Source organism: Onychostruthus taczanowskii, unplaced genomic scaffold (assembly GCF_017590055.1).
Source record: "Onychostruthus taczanowskii isolate IOZ18803 unplaced genomic scaffold, ASM1759005v1 scaffold12, whole genome shotgun sequence".
Lineage (NCBI taxonomy): Eukaryota > Metazoa > Chordata > Aves > Passeriformes > Passeridae > Onychostruthus > Onychostruthus taczanowskii.
This window is the reverse complement of record NW_024498351.1, coordinates 505,407-529,442: the sequence shown is the minus strand read 5'-3', so window position 1 is coordinate 529,442 and position 24,036 is coordinate 505,407. Positions and strand designations below refer to the sequence as shown.

General features: G+C 37.2%; 1 protein-coding gene across 2 annotated transcripts in view; it reads left to right on the top strand.

Annotated features, from left to right (window-relative positions):
- Positions 1–20,388, top strand: part of PAPSS1 (3'-phosphoadenosine 5'-phosphosulfate synthase 1) — a 39,727-nt gene extending 19,339 nt beyond the window's left edge. For both annotated transcript variants that reach the window (XM_041395786.1, XM_041395787.1), the window contains exons 7-12: positions 1,897–2,008; positions 4,938–5,143; positions 7,287–7,422; positions 8,771–9,039; positions 10,837–11,066; positions 19,344–20,388. In XM_041395786.1, coding sequence (XP_041251720.1) covers positions 1,897–2,008; positions 4,938–5,143; positions 7,287–7,422; positions 8,771–9,039; positions 10,837–11,066; positions 19,344–19,482 — 1,092 coding nt within the window. In that variant the 3' untranslated portion in view covers positions 19,483–20,388. The remainder of the gene's footprint in view (positions 1–1,896; positions 2,009–4,937; positions 5,144–7,286; positions 7,423–8,770; positions 9,040–10,836; positions 11,067–19,343) is intronic.
- The last annotated feature ends 3,648 nt before the right edge of the window (positions 20,389–24,036 follow it).

Sequence of the window (24,036 nt, the reverse complement as noted above, 5' to 3'; positions counted from 1 at the left end):
GACAGTCTGATCTGTTGCTTAGTGGAAGTAGATACAGCTGAAATACCTGCACTGGTTACAGAATACACCTTGACAGACATGTTCCCTCTTTCTTTGAATGAAAGCAGCAACATCTGTGGTTTCTTTGTTTGCTTACCAGAGATAATTGATCTTCATACTTTCATGAATAATGTGTGGTATAGTGTTACTTAGTTTATCTCCACCCCGGAGAAAAAATTTACAGTGATTACCTCCCACGCTCCCCCCAGATCCGTGGACGAAACCATGCCTGGATTGTCTTGTATGAGAAATATTTTCTAGAAGGATTGTTTACTTTTTTTTTTAGTTTACTTACAGAAACCATTTTGTTGTGAATTGTGATTACCTAGAAATATAGGGGGAATCAATTGCTACTTGATTCGTCCTGTTGGTAGCCTTCAGCTGAACAATATTAAGTTTTAATAAACATACCAAACTCAAACAGTTGCAAAGATATGACCAGATCTACTTTATTGCTTTTTTTTTTTTTTTTTTTCTGATTGGAACATACTTGTGCTGTGTTTCTGGTTTCCAGCAGAGAGAATATAGAAAAGCATGGAACAGCTTGATCAACCCTCTTCTTATTTTGGTTAAATGCATTATTTTTCAACTCAGATCAATTAGATGAAGCTGCTTTTGGCTGTGTTTTTGTTCTACCTCATTCATTTTTCTGAATAACTATGCCTAAAACACAGATGGAGTGCATGAGTTTTTTCAGTGGCTTTTTGATGGTATTACTAGAACTTAAAGCTAAGCATTTGATCTAGGTGCTGACTAAGCTCAGAGTTCAGCATCTATCATGAATGGACTTTGAAGGATTGGGGTGACAAACTAAGCACTGAACTAAGTAATTTTAAAATTTGCTTGGTCTTCTACTAGTAATGAATATTGATACTTCCTTTCACCACATTTTACTATTTTTTTTCACATATATCTGTGTAAAACCATTGCTTTGTTGAGGCATAAATACTTAAGGTCACCATTATTACACTTCAGTACGGTCCCATTCTAAATTGCTCCCTGTCTAGAAAAACAAATAATTTTTCCCTCCACCCCCAACCACTGGCTTGTTAAATATCAAAAAAGTGTCTAATATAATCTTGGGAATAAACTGTGTTTTGTACTTGCCTCAGTATAAATGAAACAGTGTAATAAAATTAGTCATGCCCTTTGCAAAAGAGACTTGCACAAGCAAAGCCTGTCCTTGTCAGAAACTTGAGCAAGTCTTAGTAATGCACATGCAGAAATAAAGGAGACCACACACTAAGTCATAGTGTGACTGAGTGCTAAGGAAGGAAATTCTGTGTAAACTGATATCTCATACTAAAATAAGTACTAGTCCAGAGGGAATTTTAATTCTGGATTGTCTCATTGTTTATGAAAAAAAAATTATTTCTCATTTCTTTAAAGATTAAACCTCTTAATATTTACACTCATAATTCTGTTGGGGTTTTTTTGTGGCAATTGTATGTATTGTTACTATTTTTGCTCTTTTTTTGCTTTTTAACATCTTTGTTGTCTTCTTTTGTTAGATAAAGGCAAGTGGGATTCTCTAATTTTGTTAAGGTGAACTTTATCACGATTTACAAATAAAATTTGTTGTGTGTTTGTTGGTTTGGTTTTTTAACACATGGAAATTTGATCGATTGTAGGGTCTGGAAAGCAGCCAAAAATATGAACAGTGAAGAACAAGTTGGTTTTTTTTCCTTACTTGTAGAAACTTTGAATTATTTGTGATTGAAAACTGTAACACTGAGAGATCTTCCATTTGTACTGTCCTGCATTTTAGAATTAAAACATGATCTATTATGATTAATACCTGATGCCAGTAATTAAGCAGCAATTTTTATCTGCTCTATCTCTTAATTTCTTTACAAGGTGGATATGCAGTGGGTACAAGTGCTAGCAGAAGGTTGGGCAACACCCCTGAATGGCTTTATGAGAGAGAGAGAATACCTCCAGTGCCTTCACTTTGACTGCCTCCTTGATGGTAGGGTAAAACACACCATTTGTAAAACCGAGCAAACTAATCACACTTCTAAAATATTTTTGATGCTTTGCTTTTTAGTGGTGGTGTGGTAACACATTATCAGGCTTGTGCACAACTTCAGGTCTGGGATAAGGGAATAGAATATTATAATAAGCAGTTTTAAATGTGATGGTTTTGTTCCTTTTATACCTACCATCATCCTAGAATTTGAATCTTTTGTCTTTTTGCCTTTACAATTTCTGAAAATCATTTAATTCTAAAATGCACACTTCTAATTTGTTTTGAAGAAATTGATTTTAGGATTTGGAATTGCAGTTTAATTGTTGTTTAGCTCTGTGACCAAAGGATTTGTTTGGTATTGGTAATGAAGGAAAGGACAACAAACTGACTTGAGTGCTGGAGCTGTTGCAAGTGTGAAATCAGAATCTGAGTATGAACAATTATCACATGTAATTGAATTACTATGATTTAGTAATTTCCTGGGATGATTTAAATGAATAAATTTTATTTTGCATTACCAGCTGGCTAAGAAGTTTAAGATAGTAAGTCATAGCATCCTCAGATTTTGGAGTTTGATTGTGATCCTCTGTAATTTTTCATTTATTCCTCTTTGAAGGCTGTTTTACTCCAGCCTTTTTCCTATATTCATGCTTCCTTTTGCATCACTCTTGTCTTGCTAGAGACCAAATAGCAGAAAAAAAAGAAGTCGCTTTTCTCTCAATTCTGTGATACAGACATCTGTCATCTTTCTTATATTTCTTAATTTCCTTTTGTCTAGGTGCTATCCTATACAGCATAATGCCATCTTGTTACTTTGCAGTATAATTCTGGGCTGCTAGTTTTGCTCTCATTTAATTTGCCTTCTGTACATCCATCCAGGTGGAAAGTCCTCTGCAGATGACATGCAATGCACTCAGCTGCTAAAATAGCTTGTAGGTCCTAGTCCTGTCCTGTAATTTTCAGTAAATCAGGATTTTTATAAGTCATTTAAGACCTTGTGTGAGTGTTTCAGGTATAACAATGTAACAGTTTTTTAAACTTCTTTTGCTGTTGTTTTGAGTAGCTCATCTGTGCTACAAAAAATACAAGTAATGAAAAATAGCAGCTTACTGATGGAAAAAATTTTCAGTCCTAAGCTTGGATAAAATCATTGTTTCTCGAGATGTCCTGCTACTGATTTCCTCTTTTTAGAGATCTACTGCAGCACTTACATGTGTAAATCTTCGAAAAATATGATTGCCTTAAAACTGCTTTGCTACTTGTAGCAATAGCAACAGTTAATCAAAACAACATCCTCAGAGTTTCCTCCTTGCTTGACATGTTAGGTTTGGGTCTCACAGCAGCAGTCTTTTTGCAAGGCTTTGATTCTGAAGAGACAGAAGTAGCTTATTTCATCTATGCAATGCATCTCATTCTTTGGGCTTTAAAAGCAGTGTTCATACTGACTGACTTCTGAACTATGGAGTCACTGCAGATGTGTTGATAGTCTCTCTTGGAAGATTAAATTGTCTGGAAAAGTCTCATCCTGACACTGCTCATCTGTGATTTAGTGGACTTGCTTCACTGCCTTGCCTCAGTTTCATTTGTGCAGTTGCTGAAGAACAGTGTAGAAGATATTATGTATTTATTTGCTGGTCATGGACAAAATAATCAACAGGTTTGACATCTCTTCATACTTTGAAATATTTATTTACTTGTCTTTAAAGTAAGTTTTTTTAAAAATTCTCCATTTTGGGGTGTCAAACCACTCTCTGTGACTGCTGCCAAATTCAATTTTATGACCTAGTTGTTTTGAAAATAACTCTGGGCACCAAGACTGAACTTAGGAGAAGATGCGCAGCATGCATTATATGTTTTACATTATGAAAGAAGGGAATCTATTTTTCTCTAAATATTTTCATCCATCTTTATAATTTTTAATTTCCTAAGAAATTTCATTTCCTAATAAAAAAGATATTACTTAAATAATAGCAAAATCAGTCTTATTTTAGAGTCTTGGCAAATGCCAAAATCTCCATTAACTTTAAAGGGTCCATGACTTTTCTCCTGGAGACCACACAAAAGTTTAGAACCCAAGCCTTTGTAGAAGACTTAGAATATTTACTCCGCTGGGTTTCTCAAATCTCACTCTTGCAGAAAAGAAAAACAAGACTTCAGCATCTGGCAGTGAAGTAAAAAGGTGCTTAAAAAGGAGTACCACACATAACCTTAAAATTCAGCTACATTGGCTTAGTTTTAGAAATAAAGTAGCTGGTAAATTTTCAGCTGAACAAACTATGCAAATGTTTGCCTGAGTCAGCAGTTTTTTTCTGGAAGGTAAATGCTTGAATCTGAATACATTTTTAAATATACAACAAAAGTCACCTTTTGAAATAGTTAAATTATGTGTGTTAACTGCTTGGTTAACACATATAACAGACTCTTAATCTGTCTACTCCTATTGCATTTTTTTTTCTTAGGGCCAAAAGTATGGCTACTAAGAATATAATTTTCTTTTTACTAATTATCCACTCCAGTAGCAACCTTGTCTGATATTTCAAATGGTCTATTTTAAAATGTTATTTGTGTGTTTCTACTTTCTATATAGATTCTTAGGAAGGGTATTAATTTGACATTCCCAAAAAGTAGTATCCTTGCAATTTAAATATTTTTGTGCATCTCTAAGTACTTGCTGTGTATTGTGCTTGTGCTGTATTTTCACTACTGTGTTGACTCTCAAACCTCAATGTTTGCTCAATTTTATAGCATGTGTATCTTACGGAAGTATGAGTTCATTCTAAAAGTTGTTAAATCCCTGTTAAATCAAGTGTTTCAACTGCCTGTCATGTAATGCACTTACAGCCTTACAAGTAACCTGTTAATTAGGTAGGTTTCTATAACATTGATGACTGTAACTAAGGATAAAGGGCTTTTTTTCTTCCCTCTGCAGGGGGAGTTATTAATCTGTCAGTGCCTATAGTGCTAACAGCTACTCAGGAAGACAAAGAAAGGCTCGATGGGTGCACAGCAATTGCACTGGTGTATGAAGGTCGCCGCGTTGCCATTCTCCGTAATCCCGAATTCTACGAGCACAGGAAAGAGGAACGCTGTGCTAGGCAGTGGGGAACCACATGCAAGGAACATCCCTATATCAAGGTGTGTGTTTAAAAGTTGAAAATCTAGTCCTATTAGCTGTACTGTTGTGGAGCTGCAAATTTAGTGAAGTGCATGTCTATGATTGATGTACTTTGATGAAAAAAGCTACTTTGAAAATTAGTTAAAATATCTGAGCAGAAACAAAGGTAATTTTTTTCTGTGCAGCTGTTGAATAGTCTGTACTTAGTGTGAAAATCTAATGTCAGTATGTACACATGAAATTAATTTAGAATGTACTGTAGAATCTGTGCTACAGAAGAGGGAACTTTGCCCTCCAGTGTGCCTAGAAAACACATCACTCTGTGTCACCAGGTGGATCATCAAAGCTCCTTAATAAGTGGATATATGCATTGTGAAGGATAGAAAACTTCTTTTCTGCCTGCATGTGGTGCACAAGAGACCTGCCTGCTTTATATGTTTTTCAAACAGGGCCTGTTCCTGGAGAGTTCATCATTTAACTCTCTGGGGAGGAATTTCCCATCCATTGTGTTCGTTATGTCTTATTATCTTGGCCTAATGTGTGTGTCACACTGAAATGTTCTAATTGTAATATGCTCACCACAATGCTGTGTTGGCTTATGCAAGCTGATATGAATGTTGCATCTTAGCTCTGCAGAGCCAAAACATGTTTATTTCCCCATTTGTCTCTGAAGTATTTTTGTTTACAGGTATGACATAAAATTAGGTAAAGAGAAATCAAACAAACCTCAAATTATGAAATTTGAAAAGGGAAAAAGCCTTGAAATGTTGTAAAAGTGTCTGTATGACTAATAGAATATTTTTAAAGCCCTTGATGCATTCTGTGATGTTGAAGATAAGATTATCCCTTTATTGCAAACTTAACACAGGTCAAATAAATTCTAGAGAAAATCTCATGCAGACAAAATTTGAATTACTTCTTACTTAGAAAACAAGGAACTATCTTCTTATGCCTTTACTAAGGTGTATAGCAGTAACATGACAGCACATGAATTTGGTGGCTGTTCTTAATCAGAAATATTTGTGTACCTGAGAGATTGTGTAGTGCAGAGCTTTTTCATCTTCGTATCATTATCACACCTTCCCTCCACCTTGGTAAGAATGTCAAAGTCTGGCATTTTCTTCAGGAATGGAATGGTTACTGTGGCATCATTTAATTCCAGCAGGTCAAAGAAAAAATAAATTGAAAAACTCACACCTAATTTTTGCATCTTGGCTTTTAGGTTTAGTATGTAGTATCTTCTGTTATATCAAGATTTATTGTCATTTCTAAATTGCATAAGACTAAAAAAGTTATCAGAAATGTGTATGAAACTTGAAAGTTTTTTGTGATTTCATCTTCAAAAGAAAATGCATTCTTAGAAATTAAAAATTTCACAGTAATGTCTATGGCTCTTTGTAGAGTATGTTAACAAGCTTGCCATAATTATTTTTTGATAAAGTGTGGGGTGATATTTAAAGATATAAAAAAAAGTAGTGACTGTCCAACATCTGTTACTTGAGTAAACTGCTACCATGAAACAAGTCCAAAAGCTGTTTCACTTCAAAGGTTCTGATTTTATTTGTAGATTCAAGTGGGTGAGTAGTTAATCAGAATTGTTTTGTTTGTTACTTTATTCCTGACTAGAATCTCATAAACTACAGAGTTCAAATGCTGTAATATCTTGTATTGCAGCATTGTAAATCTTGTAAATTACAGAGTACAAATGCTGCAATAGCATTTGCTTTGACCAACAGCTATTAAGTGTGCAACTTCATTGTATTGCTGTATTTTAATTAAATTTTAAAATACATACTAATAAAAATATATGCTAATATATGCTAAATAAAGTGTAATAGACAAGGCTTTTGAGACACTATCTTTGTTTGTCATGCAGTGTTGCTTAAGAATATTGGCTATTTGCATTTCTTTATATTATCTCAATTTTAAAAGAAAGGCCTACTGAAGGTTTGTGCATCTCTCCTGCGTCATGGCATAACATGTCTGGACTATGCTCCAGTGAATTTTTTCCATTTCTTTAACACTGATGCTTGACTTCCAACTGTCAAATAAAATTAACCTGGAACACAATCCTTGGTAAAGATGTGTCACCATTGCAATGCTCTCGATAGTCAGGAGAAGCTGATAACTAATCCTGACATGGATTTTTCTTTCTTTTCTTAGATGGTTATGGAGCAAGGGAACTGGCTTGTAGGTGGAGATCTACAGGTCCTTGATCGTATTTATTGGAATGATGGACTTGATCAATACCGCCTCACTCCAGCTGAGCTAAGGCAGAAATTCAAGGAAATGAATGCTGGTGAATAAATTTTTTTTGCTTTCTTTCTTCCTGCAGAGGCTTATCCAAATGTCTGCTGCCACCACTGTGGCTGGCATTGTTTCAAGGATGAAAATTTTGAATGCTCTGTTGGGTGGTATTCTTTGGTTTTAATATAAATAATTTTTATGATCTCAGGAATTGCATTGCCTAAATACATAACAGAAGCTGGTAATGCCTGAGGTTCTGAACTTTATCTTTCCATGCAGTGTAGACATGTTAGTAATGCAAGAAAAGATAATGTTAAAATGTGGTAAGTTGTGATTTAAAGATCATGTTTGGCCAAAACTACAGAGGTATGGTTGAATGCTGCGCTTTCATGCTCTGCTCTTTTTAAGTCTGTTCCATGCTGCTTCTGGGGAGCAAGGCTTATGAAAGTAGTGCAGGTAGGCTGGTGCCAAGTTTCTTTCCAGCACAAGAAATAAAACAGTTTTTTTCACGAAAGTGGTTGTGTTAGGCAGATAAGTAAGAGGCTGAGGAATGATAAAGCAGAGAACAAACATGCTGGTTTCACTGTGGCAGTGACTGGCAGGCAGCTGCACTTGTAAATGTGAGGAGAGAGATTAACATTGAAAATGCAAAGCACAACTGGTCCTGAGCTGCTGTCATTGTTCTGTGTAGGAGCTGTAGGTCTGCAATATCACTCTTTTGGCTAATCCCTAAATAAACACATATTTGAGATCCGAAAGATGACTGTTCTCTAGGTTTCATTGGTTCTATATTGGAAAATCTCTTGTTACAGTGGTTTTGCTGTCTTGCAGGGCACTTTAGTTAATCTGAATTTGCAGGAGAGAGAAATCCTGGTTGTGGCAGGGCTTTTCATTGATGGGTTTGTAATACTCTGGAATAGCAGTTAGTCTGGCTTTGTTCTTGCCGCTTAAAATCTCCCAAACTAAGGTGAAGGAAACGTAGTAGGGAACATTAAATCCCCTTTTTTTAGTTTTGTTCCAAACAGGTCCATTTGTTCTCTTGATGGTATATTTAGACTTTAAGATAGGTAGCATAGTTTTATTTCTTATTAGAATGCAATACCCTTATGTAAGTGAAAAATCCAAATAGAAGATTATAGCTCTTGGAGAAACCAGAGTAATTCTGCAGAAAATTCAAAAATTAAGGAAGCTGATTTTTTTTTTGTATGGTTGTTTTTTATTAGTTTTGCTTACAGTGATTTTGTAATAATCGATAATTCTTTAATGACCTGTGAGCACTGCTATTACACTTGTTTAATAGAGCTCAGAGGAAAGCATGTACTGAAGATTTTTCTGTGGCTGTACAACTCCTGATAAAATGACTTTCCTTATATATTTTGTCTTTTTTTTTTCCTCCACAGATGCTGTCTTTGCCTTCCAGTTACGCAACCCTGTGCACAATGGGCACGCTCTTTTAATGCAGGACACTCACAAGCAGCTTCTGGAGCGTGGCTACCGGCGCCCGGTTTTGCTCTTGCACCCCCTTGGAGGCTGGACAAAGGAGGATGATGTTCCTCTTATGTGGCGCATGAAGCAGCACGCTGCAGTACTGGAGGAGGGAATCCTGAATCCAGAAACAACAGTGGTAGCTATATTCCCTTCCCCCATGATGTATGCAGGACCAACTGAGGTAAATACATCAGGAGTTTCAAGTGAAACGAAACCCTTTTGATAGCGCACTAAAATATTCTGCGTGACGTCTGGTGTTTGTGTGTTGTGTTGTTTTAATGGAGGGAGGGAGGAGACTGATTTTGCTTGGGAAAGTAGATTATCAAGTTTCTGTCACCAACCAAGACATTGTCTTCTGAAGAAACTTCTATAGTGGAGGATTTTGCTGGAAATGGTGGGAGAAAATACTGTGTTTATAGATTCCTTTCTTTACAGTTACTAGGGTATGATAATAATTTCATCCTGCCTCCTTTTTTTACAGTCTTTTTCAGAAGGAATTATAAGATGTGTTAACATACCAAGTGATAGTCCTGAATGTTAAAAATACTTAAGTTTTATGATTGTTAAGCAAGAAGTTTGTATGCTTGGAGGGGCATTCACATATTAAGAAAAAAGCAGTCTGTTTATTTTTTGGCAAACTTAATTCAGAGAAAATTGTTTTGAGGCTTTTGTATGAAATAATTCTTTGGCAACACTTTATTTAGGAGCCAGGTCTGGGGCTGGAGTCCCTAGAGGTTTGTGGGAGGCAGCAGAAAGAATAAATGTTCTCAGTTGAGGACAATTCTTTGAGGGGATATTGATTCTCCATCTCATTCCTTTTTTTTATTTTTTTTTTATCTTTTTTTTTTTCCCCTCCTTGCTGGCCTCCACCTTGACTCACAGGAAGTTCAATTTCTGACCAGGCTGAGGTTAACTCTGGGGTAGCTTTTTTCATAGATAGGAGATCTTGCTAGTGAAGTTAAATGAGACAGATGCCACTTATTTTCTGCTGGCCAGTTGACTGATCAAACAGAGCTTTCACTGCCTTTCAGTCCAGAGAAAAAACTGCAGTCCAGATCTAGCTGAGGTATGTGAGTGAGTTCATGTGGGGAATCTTCTGCTGTTCTCCGTAGGCCTTTTGTAAGAATTTACAGAAATCTTCTACCTCATTATGTGTGAGAAGGAACAAAATCCACATTCCTTATTCTGAACAGGATATAATTTTTCTCCTTACCTATTTTTCTCCTCCTATGACCTATGAGGTCAATTCCAGTGACCTCAGAGTACAGCCTGGCAGTAATGTTTATTGAAGTAATAAGAAATATTAGTTCTTTAATAATTTCCCATAGGTTATTTAAAAGTTACTGGTACTTGATCTGTTTCTGTAGAACAAGTGCTTTACAGAAGAACAAGCAGCTGGTAATATGGTTATCTACAGGGTGTATGTGTCCTTCCAGTCTTAAAAATCCTAATGGACAAGTTTAATAACTATCAGTTTAGCATTTTTTGTATTTTTAACATTCCTGACAAGTGCCTTGAAAGAAAAGAAGCAGTTCTGTAAGGCAAAGCTGTATCAAAATGCAATAAATTCACCTGCCTAGGAAAGTTAAGCTATTGCAAGCATTCATGTGCAGTGTGTACCTGGTTTATGTGTCCTTTGGGTTTTAATGTTCATGCAAACAAAGTCTTAGTTTTGCCTTGAACAACATCCTTGCCACATGTACAAGTTGAAAATGCTGACCATGGGTGGTTTTTCTGTCTGAGGGTGTAGATGGTGCTGAAGTAACTTTCTGAGTACCTACTGTGCAGATAAAAAGGGGATAGTATGTTTTAGCTGTAAGTTTGATGGTTATCTACTTAACTGGTTATTTATTATGTAGTGGCTCCATATTAAAAGTCACATCTGATTAAGGAAAACATAGTTACAGTGTGCATGCCCATTTTGAAGCTGCAGTTTTGCCTTTTCTTCTTTTAATTGTTTTTCCTGTCTTTGTTGTAGGTTCAGTGGCACTGCAGATCCCGGATGGTTGCAGGAGCTAACTTCTACATTGTAGGGCGAGATCCAGCAGGGATGCCACATCCTGACACTGGGAAAGATCTGTATGAACCAACCCATGGTGCCAAAGTGCTCACAATGGCTCCAGGCCTCCGAGCACTGGAAATTGTACCCTTCAGGGTTGCGGCCTATAATAAAAAAAAGAAGTGCATGGATTATTATGACTCTGATCAGTAAGTTGTATTTTCATTTTAAGAAAATTTTGAGCAATAGGTGCCTCTTACCCCTGACCAGATTAAAAAAAAATTGTTTATAATTAAATTAGTGTTGCTCAAATAGGGCAGTGTTTAGACGGGTTTTAGATCAATGTAGCTTTTAGAACAAATGTAGCTTGAATTCAACATGATTTGGTTCTCAGTGCAACTACCTGATCACTTTAGCTGCCACGTGAAGGCTCCCTAGGTACTGGGGTTTCTCTGATTCTGGAGCATAATGGCACAGATTGGTAAATCCAGAGAAAGATATTATTATTATTATAATGGTAAGATTAGCTTTCTGCTGCTTTGTCTTTCTAAAGAAGGTGTCAGGTGTGCATCAGATAGGAGGGAAGAGATGCAGGGAGAGTGTGCAGCATGGAAAAGAAAGTGGACAAGATGGGGTGACAAACAGCTATTTTCTCTATTAGTAATAAAGCACAATGATGCCCTAAGAATATTCTGTGTCCCAGGCTTTTCAGCTGTTTTTGTTGTGTTTTTTTTTTTTTTTAAATCCACTTACAGAACAGTTCATTTCACCTTCTGTATGCATATTTCAATGTTATTTTCCCCTTGTGTGTGATAGCAGTGTCCAAAACGTAGTGTATGTGTTGCTCTGATGACAATGAATGATACTGGGAAGATGACTTGTCATTTAAATTTAACCCCTTTATTCACATTATTGAAATGTACTTTTGTTTTACATTAAACTGTAGCTGAAGTTGGTAATGAAATGTAAACTCTGGGCAGCCTCACCACCTTCACAGGAATGAGTTTCTTCCTAATATCTAATCTAAACCTACATTCTTTCAGGCTGAAGTCATTCCTCCTTCTCCTGTCACTACAGGCCCTTGCAAAAAGTTCCTCTCCAGCTCTCTTATAACTTTCTTTAGGAATGTGAAGGTACTGTATGGTTTCCCTGGAGCCTTCTCTTCTACAGACTAAACAACTGCAGCACTCAGCCTGTCTGCAGAGGAGAGGTGCTCCAGCTCTCTGATCAAATTTTTGCCCTCCTCTGGACTCACTCCATTAGATCCATGGACTTTCTATGTTAAGATCCTTAGGTCTGGATGCAGTACTCCAGGTGTGCTGTCACCAGAGTGGGGTAAAGGGGAGGAATCACCTTCCTGGACCTGCTGGTCATGCTTCAATACAGAAAGATCAAAGTGAAGTAGTTTTATCGGTTTGTCAATTCTTACTAAATTAGAATAGTAAGGGAGTAGCAATGTGACAGGCCAAAATTCAGAATACTGATTCTCTGATCATCAGTGCTGTACTCTTAGCGGGATAGATGTGATTTGAATCAAGTAAAATTAGTAAAATTATACCTCTGTCATTAGCCATAGCAAATGATTAAAAAAATCCCCAAACAACTCTTGGAGATTTTTTAAATGAAAATCAGTGGGAGCAGATTTTGCCTTCTGCCACAGACTGCATCATGTGCACCCTTTTATCCTTTCACTGTGTCTATGAAACCTTGGTTTGGGGCAATTTTTCCATGGTTCTATACCTGTCATGGAAAAAAGACCATGCTGCCACTAATGTGCAGTTCTGCCCTGGTGCTGTCAGGATGAAAGCCCATTTGTCCTGTCCCATTTGCCCTGGATACTGTTTGTAGATGGGCTGGTGTGTGGCAGCAATCCTCTAGATGGCAATGCGGACACGTGCAGGCTCCCGTCCCTGCTCCTGCCTGCCAGACGGAGCACTGTGGTAGGCTCCAGACGGAGCTAGAGCCTGGGTGGGTGCAGCTGGCTGCCTTTCAGCATAGTCTGTGTAATGCTGAAAATGTGGCAGACTCCTGGACCATGTGGTGTTCCACTCTGCAAGGAGGATGGCAGGGAAGAGAGGGTTGCTTGGAATTATGAGACGATCAGTACTGGTGGAAGACCCTTGGATGTGAAATGGTGATGTTTGTGGAAATATTTCCTCAGCTCACTTGGTGAAAAACACAGCGTGAAAATGTGGGAAGGAGTGTTGTATGTTTAGAAGCATTGCTGTGACTTGTATCAGAAAATAATAATTTGTTATCTCTTGCACCTTTCTCAGATTTTTGAGGCTTGGACACTTGGCAGCCAACTAGAGAATTCCAGAATTTACATCACTAATGAATGTATGGAAGCTTATAACAAGGGTGTTTCCCTTGGACTGAGCTATAGCTGGCTGCGTGTCTTAGCTGCTGGGTGTAGTTATTCTTTCCCTGTGTGATGATCTCTTCTGTTCTTTCAGGCTTCCTGGACTCCTCTGTTTGGGAAGGTACTTGTGAGAAACCATAGTAGATCCCATCTGGTACCTTTGGTAGAGTCACACCCACACCTGGCTTGGCAGCAGAGACATGCAGAGGTTATTGCAGTTGGGCTCTTTGCTGCTATTAGTGAAATATCTTTTGGCTTCTGAGTCCTAACATGAGGATGGTGGTAGATGAATCTTTGGCTCGTGGTGAGAGGTTACCAAAAGCTTGGTCCAGCTGCCAGACGGATGTCTGAAAAGCTGTGGCTGCAGAATTAGCAGTGGCAGAGAGTTGGTTTGCTCAGCTTTTATGAGAAAAGTGTAACACTTGCTGACAGCATTCCTTGTATGCCTGTGGGGATGAGTGTTCAGAGGCTGGGTCGCCACTGGTCAGCTGCCTCCAGTAAGGTACTGGGCAGCTGTGTGAGACCTGGCTGTGCCTGAGCTGCTCATGACCTTGCTGGAAGCACCAAAAAACCTACACTGGCCCTGCCTCGAAATTAGTGCCAAAGGCCCTCACTTCTCTGGTATGTTGTGATTCCAAGAGGTTATTGTGCTTAAGGTTTTCTGTTCCCAAAGGTGACACAAAGCACAGTTTAGTGGAGTTGGTATAGAAGGTCAGTTTATTTCTCACTTCTGTTAGTACCCTCCAGAACATGTGCTGCCCTTGGAGTTTCAGCTGACCCAGAGGCTGCTTGGGACCAGTCTGGAGGCTGCTGACCTGGTGTGTCAGGACCTCGTGCTGCTGCTTAACAGTGCTGAGCTGCTGTGGTGCTGTGTGGGAGCTGAAGCCTCTTGGCCCCTGTCAGTAAGGAAAGGCAGAAATATCCTGGTTGCCTTCAGGATAACAGAGCATTGTCTGTGAGGAAAGGGGGTAAGGAAAGACTGACCTGAAAGCCTTTGTAACAGCTGCACAACAACTGTAGTTGCAAAGTGATGCACAAAGCTTAACTTGTATAAATTGTTTAAACAAAGTTACCCTTTAGAATGTTAAGGCATATGAACAATCAATGACTTGGAATTATATTCATGTTTTACCTCATGAAGCCAACACAATTTTAAATTTGTTTCTTGGACATCTTAGAACTAGGTTTAGCGCCTCATGAAAGTGAACTCTTGAAACTTATGTTTTGAAAAACAATTTGTCTGAAACTTAGATCTAGGAGAGTGATTTGAGGAATGCATTTGAAGTGATGTGTAGCAGCACAGGTAGAGCTAATTTCATTTTCTTTTCCCTTTGGTCAAAATGAAGATAATAAAAATAAAATTGCCATTTTTGCTGTTGCTCAAGTCAGATAGAAAGCCTAAGTTTCTGTGTGGGAAGCTTGAGCGTTTCCACTTGCATAGAATTCTGAATTAATGCATATAAAAGCTAGCATGAATATTGTTATAGTCCTTATCAAAGTTTTTGCACTTTTAGATTTCATAAAATTTTTGATCTATAATTGAATATATACAGATGTGGTTTGGAAAAGTTTATAGTAAGAACTCTAGTTGTAAAGGAGTAATTAAAAATGAATGGCTGACCTGTAAATGGTTAGTAGAGTGAAGTGTAAGGAAAACAACCTAAGAACCAAGAAACCAACAAGTAACACCACTACCCACCACCCCCCCCCCCCCAAAAAAGCTTACCCACTGCTGAAATTCCTTCAGAAAATCAGTTAGTGTGCTTCTTCAGCCAAAAAGGCCTCACAAACAGTTACCACAGACAAGTGTAATTTGGGATTAGTGGCTCAATAATAGAAGCTGATTTTGTGAGCAGAGATTCCCAATTCTTTATGGAAGATCAGTCCTATAAAATGCAGCCACAGACTGCTGCTGAGAAAAAACTCAATTAAGAAAGGAAATTAGTCTGACAATTAAAAAAGCCACAACAGTGTTTGGAATTAAATTACTTTTTTTTTTTTTTTGTTTTTTGCCTGAAAGAAAACCAAAGAGAACATTTTAGCTAAAATAAACCCATAAGTAAGGTGACTGGAGCAGATTGTTTATGCTATCATATAAAATGTAAATGAAGCATGGGTATCTGTGAAGAGAGATTTTAACTTTACATCATTTTTCCCGGGACTGTTAGTATGGTTGCCATTACTGCTTTAACAGTATAAAATCCTACTTATAGGAGAGCTGCTCCAACTAAGTACATACTGTTCTCAGATTTGTTTTTTAAAGTGTTAGTAAGAGGCTGCAATAAGCACACTTGACTGTTCTCTTTAATTTAGTTATGTGAAATACGGTTTTTCAATTACCATTAGTACATAATGTAGGATACACTGAAACTCTGCATCAGGGCAGGAGACTTAAACCCTCCTGCCAGTCAGAAAAGTTTTAGGGAAGGATTTGCTTTGCATATGTTGATATTAATCAGAATATTTTGTTCTAACTTCACAAACAGTTTGTTCCTGGCTGGTTGGGATTTGAACCTCACTGGCACTAGCTGGTTCATTCAGCATCATGGGGCATTCATTCCCAAGGCACAATGTAGACTTCCTGTATGAGTTATGATGTAAGTCATGACTTGGTGCTGCAAAGGCAAGTTTAAATTCAGAGAAAGTCCTTCTAGAAAGGATTTAAGGTTAGAATTGGACCCCAGATAAGAAGACTGAATTGTTCCAGAAATTAGTCTGAAGTCTACTAGCTGAGTAGAACATCATAGTTGTTTTGAAGACAGACCAGGGAGAATAAATCATGTTATTGTTTTATTTCCCTATTCTATTTGCCAAAAAAAAAAAAAAAAAAAAAAAAAAAAAAAAAAAAAAAGCAAAACTGTCTGTACTTTTATTATGAGTCTTGTATTTAAGAGTAATTCTTTAAGACCTTGAAAGCACTAGACATTGCCCTCCACAGAGAATGGGAATTCCTAGAAGATCATGAAGATCATTTGCACAATGCTAAATAACTAAGAGGAGGTCAGGATTCCCAAGACTATGACTGATCTTTAGTGCTCCCAGATAAAAAATCTACTATGTAGTGTGGTCTATAGTTAGATTAAATTTGTAGGGAATACTGAAGCAGAAGAAATGTTCTCTCCAGTTACTGTATTAATGCACTGTATTGACACCTCAGAGGTCCAGCACAGGAGGTTTCCTGTAGGCCTGTGGCAGTCACTTCCTCCTTGCAGACTCATGATATCCTTGTTTTGTCACAGGACAAAATGTCTCTGAAGGTCTCTGAAATCCCTGTCCTCCATAAGTAAGAAAATTTCACAGTGTAGGTATGGTTTTTTCCACACTGTGAGTGTAGTAGAGTTCTAGGATGCTATGCCACAGAGAAAATACCAGTCCTCAATGTGAAATGTTCTAGGACTGTTTTTCTGTTGACAAATTTTTGTTGTGGTTTTATTTCTGACTTATTTTCCTCTTTCTTTTTGGAGAATGCTTTTAATTGCAGTGGCACAAAGTATTGTGTTAGTACCAGTCAAACTCAATTGGCAGTAGAAGGTCAAGTCAATGTTACAAGTATTTAGTAGCATCCAGTGTGGCTAAAAAGAAGCTGATTCCAGGAGCTACTGAGCAAAATTTTAAAAGGCACTTAAATGCCATACTCAGAAAAGGCTTGTATAAAGTTTCATTGAGGGTCATTTCAAGTCTGACAAGAATGGAATTTGAGTGACTTTTTTTATAGCATCTTTAAGGGTCAAATGTTTTCCCCCCTCATGTTCCACTCAAATCCACCTTATCTAGAGTAACTCTTAATGTCCTTAAAATTCACTCTGAATGAAATTTCTTGGTGACTCCTTTTACTGTCTCCTTCTGCTAAATCAAATTACTCATTGATATGTTTTGTTTCAAAATGCTAGTGGGTCACATCACGCCACAGTGGTTGCAGTACTGATAAGATTTTTCTCCTTAGCAGGAATCTCAGTTTCTGAAATTTTATTGACATTTGTAAATGCAGTAATTTTTTAAAAGGCAAAAAATACTATCTTTTTGTGTATATGTTGCCAAGGCTCCGTTTGAGTTACTTCAGCAATTACTAATTTAAGTAATTTTTTTTAAAGAAAAACCTTTTCAAAATAGGTCTTCAGCATAGTGTGAGGACATCATTAGCACATTTTAATTTTTGATAGTATTTTGGAAACATTTCTAGAAATATTATGACATGCTGAATGTACTGTATTTCTGATATGATGCTCACTCACTTTTTTTCTTTCATTTTTTTATAATTTCTGTAGATCTCCTTAGCTTCATGTTTCTCTCTTCCTTGGTATCTCTGCTTCTTACCTGCTTTTTGTGAACTAGGGATAAGAAGCAGCTAAAGGAGGTGTATGTGTTATTGAAGCAAACTTCTGTGACATATCTAAATATAGTAGTTTGGTAGCATTATTTCACTTGCAGGGTGTGGGGCAAAATTGAGTGCTTTTCTGAAGACTTAAGAAACAAGGAGGAATAAAGCACCTTTTTATTTTTTTTAAATGCTCCAGCTTTTGTGTGGAGAAAACACACACGGAGAAACTTCACAGGACTTTGCTTTTCTCTTCTCTTCCTGATCATCTGAAGACTTTGTAGTTTTTTGACAGAATTAACCAGATTTATCATTTTTATATAAATAGTTCTTTACAAAGCACTCAAGTAACCTTCAAGGCAGTGTTAGTGAACAGCAGATATCTCTCTGCTATGGAATAAAATTTTCAGATGTTATAATAGCAGTGCCAACTTTTCTCCCATGGAGCTACACCAAGTTTAAATTTTCATTTTTATGTAATTTATATTTTGCAGGACTAAAGCACAGTAGGGTTTTTTTGTCTTGTGACACTTCAGGAACCCACAGTCCCAAATTTAGAGCAACAAGAAAAGAGCATGTATGACAGTGCTGGTGTGTAAATGTATACAGTCCAAATCAAAAAGTTATGGGACTAGTGTTATTGTGAAAGGGAACTGAGGAATGCTTTCTGCATCTTGCTAGCTTCCATACCCTACTGAGCATAGACCAGCACTTAGAGCCAAGTTCTGCCCTCTGATGTGCACACTTGGCTCCTGTCTCTGCCTAAGGCATGTACATCTGAGATCAATACTTGGTTTTTATTTCAAACAGACAAGTAAAGAATGAGTAATGCATACATGTTGCAAATTGAATGAATGGCATAAGTAAAATTGCATATTTAATTTAGAAATACATATTTTTTCCCTTGGAGCATTTGATAGAACTCTGGCATTCTTGTCTTGCTTTTACTGTTTCAGTCCTGTGAGGAGTAATTTAATTTGTGGAGTGTTTGCTGCTTATGACCATATACCTGAGAAGTTAATAATTTAGAATCTTATGTTAACAATGGTAAACAGTCCTAATTTGTGTTTAGTTTTGCATTTCTCCAACTGAATTTTGTTTTTTAGGGGAAAGGTATCTTAGAGGAAGGAAATTTTATTATTCCATTGCTTATTCTCTTTATTTTGAACTGTATGTGCCAGGTTGTTGATGTACATAAATACGTATATGTGTGCTCAGTGTCTTGCAAAGGCACAGCTGAGAAGCTTGCCTCTAGATTCTGAGGCTTTTACTTTATCTGTTCTCCAAACAGTCCCTCACTAAGACGTTACACAAATTTTTTTTACACATTCTCTAGTGGCACTGAAACAACCTCCTTGAACCAGCACGAGAACATTCAGCCAGCTCATCAGGCTGGTCTCCTGCCCTGGCAAGACAAGGTGTAAATCAGGATGGCTGCTGTTGCCTTGGCAGGGGGCTCAGGCAGTAGGTAGAGTAGATGGTTCTCCTTCAACAGGAGTTTGTTTCCCCACGGAGAGCAAGCCAGGCTCAATGGAAGCACAGACTGAATTCAGTCCACAGGGGTTCAGTTGCACCATGCTGCTAAAACCTCGAGAGTTACCAAAGCTGGATATTGTAGAAGATGTATATTGCTGAGATTTACTGCCATTGCTGGCCTTGAAATGACAGCTGCTATGCAGCATTATACTCCCAAGAAAAAATGTATAAATTATCAAGAAAGTAGAAGGAGTATGAGCAACTTTGCCTGCTTTTAAAGTGTGTTCTTTATGTTCTTTTTTCCCCTCCCTTTTCCTCCACCCCTTCTCTCAGCCATGAAGACTTTGATTTTATATCGGGGACCCGCATGCGCAGGCTGGCTCGGGAAGGACAAAACCCTCCGGAAGGCTTCATGGCTCCCAAGGCTTGGACTGTGCTGACAGAATACTACAAATCCTTGGAGAAGGCTTAGACCTCTTATTAACTGCAGATCAACCTTTGACGCCTGATTTATTTACGAGAAGGGGACCACACAGTCACCATTCATGTTGCTTTGTTGTGGTGTCTGTCAGGAAGTTCTCTGAAAACAGACTCTTTCTTCCTAACTTAGCATCATTCTTTGCCTGCCCTTATGGGTTCTATTATGTCCTGGCACCTAACTAGCTGCTAGTTTTAATGTCTTCTCTTTTATTACAGTTAATATTCTTGCAGTAGGATTTTTAACTCCTGTTTTTTGTTTTTTGTTTTTTTTTTTTTTTATATTTTATTGCCTCTGTCCTGAGTTCTGCAGCTGTTAAATAGATGCAGCTTTTTCATATGTTATTTGAGCTGCTGGGTAGTGTCTGGTTTTAGTAGTTTGTAGAAGAAAATGTAAGAGTTAATCCTTTAACTATGGATAGATTATCTATAAATCAAAAAAGTAAAGAATGTTTCAAAACATCTGTTAAAGTGTCTTCGTCTTTAACTCATCATTATCATCTCCAGAAGCACTTAAAATTTATTTCTGACTATATGTAATCAAAAAGCAGAAGGGTTTTTTTATGTAGCATAATTAAAATTTTGCTTTCTTTGTTTAATTTTGGAGTTTATTGTTGTTTCTCTTCTGCTGTGGACCTGTGAAGATGGCCAAGTAATGAATAAAAGAAAATATCTAATTTTGACTTTGAATTGTTAACAAATTCACATTTTGTTTTTGTATATGCTTGCTGCCATAGGTGTCAGTAGAGTATGTTTTATTTCATTTGATGTAACTTACTGGTTTTTGATTCCAGATATACTTAATCAGTCTACTACAACTTTTTTAAAAGCATGATAGTCCAAACTTAATTTCATGTTTAATTATTGCAAGAAAAATAAAGAAAATTCTTAGATTTTGCCATTTCCTGTGGTAAAAATGCTTTGTTCAGATATTGATTTTCTGTTTTTCAAGGTCTCCAAAGAGTAATCTTGTAAGTCAGCTTTGCTTGCTTTAAAGACAAAACACATGTTCTTTTAGGATTCTTCAAAAATCCTGAAGAAACATAAGAAGTGAAAAGGAAAACACTTCTTCATGTGTAAAGTAACACTGACTTACTGGTGTCTTTTCAAGCATTTGCAGGTAATCAGTGGAACAGTCATAACCTCTCTTAGCTAGAAACTACCTCATACCCTTGTCACAGAAATTTACTTTAAACAGTGTATATGCAGTTAAACAGTGTATATAGGAAGAACCAGCTCAAAATTGTTGTTAGAATTTTGATACTGGAAGAGCATGTGTTCATCTAGATTATTTTTTTGATGTCAGAAAGGTTGTGATGAGGGGATCTGTGCAATTAATTGCATGAATGCTACCTGCAGTCTTTGTTTTTTTGTTCACAGTAGCATTTAAGACAAATTCTTTGAGACTGACCTCCTCTTTTCTTCCTCTGCCTCTGAAGAGATGTAGAATGTATTTTTTAGTGGAATTCTTTCCTCTGATAGACAGACTTCAACTTTGGCTTTCTTTTTAGGTTGTATCAATATATAGAATGTATAAAATCCAGAAGAAAGAGTCCATTCATCCATGTGCAGCTGTTCATGCAAAACTTCAAGTTTAACCATGAAGGTGAACTAGAGTTGTCAGCTGCTAAAGTGGCATTTGCTGTTGGAAGTTGCAGTTTGGACTCTTTGCTGTCAGATTTGATTCTTTTGCTAGCTGTGATGAAAGATAGTATTTTGACAGAATAGCAAACACAGGTGAATGTCTACAGAAGTTAGTGTTTTTAAAATGCTATATGAAGCTTGGAAAATAAATGGGAGTGATGAACGTATATTTGAATCATCCTGTGAAGTGAATTTAGAAGCAGGAATGCCTTCAAGCAGATTAACACAGTGATAACAAGCAGATCTAGTTTTCTAGATTTCTAGATGCAGCCCAAGTTGTTGTTACAGTGCCTCTGCAAAACATTTCTTGGAGGGCTCTGTATTGAAGAAGCTGCAGTCTTTTGTGAACTTAAAACCACAGCATTCCCAGCATAATGCTAATTGGGAACAGGAGCATCTGATCCATTTGTAGGCAGGATGTGCTCTATACAACAATATTTTCCTGTATTATATGAGTTTTCACTGTAGAGTTCAAATTTTTCCTCCTGTCTGCAGCTTCCTTATTTAAGGAAGCCATATTTACAAGAAAGGGCTATCCTACCAAAAATTATTCTTTTGCCAGTGTCTCTCTTTAGCTTTTCCCTGCCTTCTCTCAGTGGATGCCATTATCAGTTGACAAGTCCCAACATTCTGCTTTCAGCAGTTGGTTCAGCTTCATTAAGGGTGCAATGGCATTTGAGGTGCTTCTGAGACAGCAGCTGGGGTTCTCCAAAGGCAGCACTAATGAGGTGAGGGTTGTTGCACCAAACATGTGCTTTCCCACCTGCCCTGGCACCAAAGAGCAGTGACCTCAGGACATGTCATGCAACAGAAATAGTGTGATCCATAGGTCACTGTGTGATCTCATATGAGGATAGGACTACATTTGATAGGATGATGTTTGATCAATGTAAGCAGGTCCTAATTTTGCAGCTGGAAAAATAAAAAGCTGCATTGTCTCCTGTCTTTGCTTCCTAAAACTTTTTTTTTTTTTCAACTGGAAAAATACTGCTATGTATGGGAATTAGGTATCTAAGCAGTTGTATTGGTGTGTTACAAAGAGCAACAAAATCAAACTTCCAATCATGTCATCTTTCTAAAGGTTATTTAGCAGTCAAGAGGAGTTTTACCCTGTTCATGAAGATGAGAAATGTCAAATAGTGTTCCCCCTCCCTCATATTTTCTGCCTCTACATTGATTTAACTTATAAATGATTCTCTACCTGCTACTGTTGTACAAGATATTTCATGGCAGTTATCCTGTACTTTTTGTACAGTCTCAAGATGATTATTCTCTTCCAGAGGATCATTCTGATCTATTGGGCATGGGATCTATAAAAGTAGTAACTCTCTTGATCCATATAGCTGATACAAACATAGTCAGCTTTTCAAATTACAAGATGAACAAGCTAGGTGGAGATTACCAAACCCTAAACCTTAGGGTTAAATAAATGGTACAAAATTACTGCATCTCCTAGGTGAAGTAATTCCTGCAGTACCCATAAGCAACTTAAGAAAATGGAAACTTTTTCTAAAGGACCTCATGGCTGAGAATTAATTTTTTCCTTTGTGAGTTCTTTTATGTCTTTTTTTGACTGACTTGAATATTCAGAGTAACTTTTCACATAAGGATCTACAGGTTGTGATGTACAAATAGTAGATAAATGCTGAGGATGCTGACTTCTGTTTTTTTTTTTTTTCTTTCAATAGGGAATCTGAGCACTAGCAATTCAGTAGTTCATTAGAAATGCAAAATGGAGAACGCAGACTAGGTCCCATGTTGTTTTTCAGATGCAATTGGGAGCTAACAAGCTGCTACATCTGGAATAATGCAGTAGAATTCAGGAGGGGAAGGAGAGGCTGTCCTGGTATAGTGGTTGTGGAAATAGACAAGGCTATGACCTATGTGGTCAATATTGTAATTTTCCTGAATTTGACCGTCTCTTGCATTTCCTATTTCACTCATTTTAAAAAGTTTCATAAATGGGTCATACAAAGCATTAAAATTCCTGTCTTTCCATGCTAGACAAAGAATAAAAGTTACTCTGAGCATCATATAACAAATATTAGTAGTGTAGTCCAGATTATTTTTCCATCCCAAGAATTTAAATGTGCTAACCAGCATATTACGGCCTTTCCCTGTAAATGCTGACAGCTTCAACAAGTGTGTGTGTGTGACTTTCAACATTCCTTTTATCTCTAGTCATGAACCTTAAAGTTATCATGCTAGTGATTGTAGGAACATGGGAGAAAATCTCTCATCTCTGCTTCCCTGTGAATCAGAAGATCTGTTACTTCATCTATGGCACCATGTCCAAAAACAGGGAAAAGTAAAACTAATCCTTCACTTAATACGGGAGAATTGATAGGGAAGAAAGAAGATGGAAACTGGACCTTCATCTAACTTTGCATGTATATCTATAGGAATGAGATTTACTGTGGTGTTAGATTGTTTGTAAGAAATGTGTAGAGATGGTATTCTCAAACCTGACATAGAATCCCTTCACCATCACCTGTAAAAAGCCAGGCACTTCAGCCTGGAATGAGCTAGCCAAATTAAACACTGCGATGAAAGCAACTGACAGCTCAGAATAATTATTTTATCTTTTTGAATTGATCTTCAAAATTTACTTACCAAAATTCTTGATTTAAATGCTATTAAAGAGAAGAATGACTCTGGTTCCATTTTTATTTTTTTTTCCCCATTCTTGTTTTTTTTACAGATGGAGCTGAGAAGCTAGACTGCTAAGGGGAAATTTAAATTTCCAATTTAATGGATATATGAGAGTTCCTTGATAGCAGCTAAACAAGTGCTAGGTAAACATGTGATTTAAAGGGTGACTGTGCAGAGATTTCTGCTCATTTGTGTTGTTTTTACCTTGAAGAAAGCCTGAGGGCTAGAATATCAGCGCCTCTTTTAAATTAAC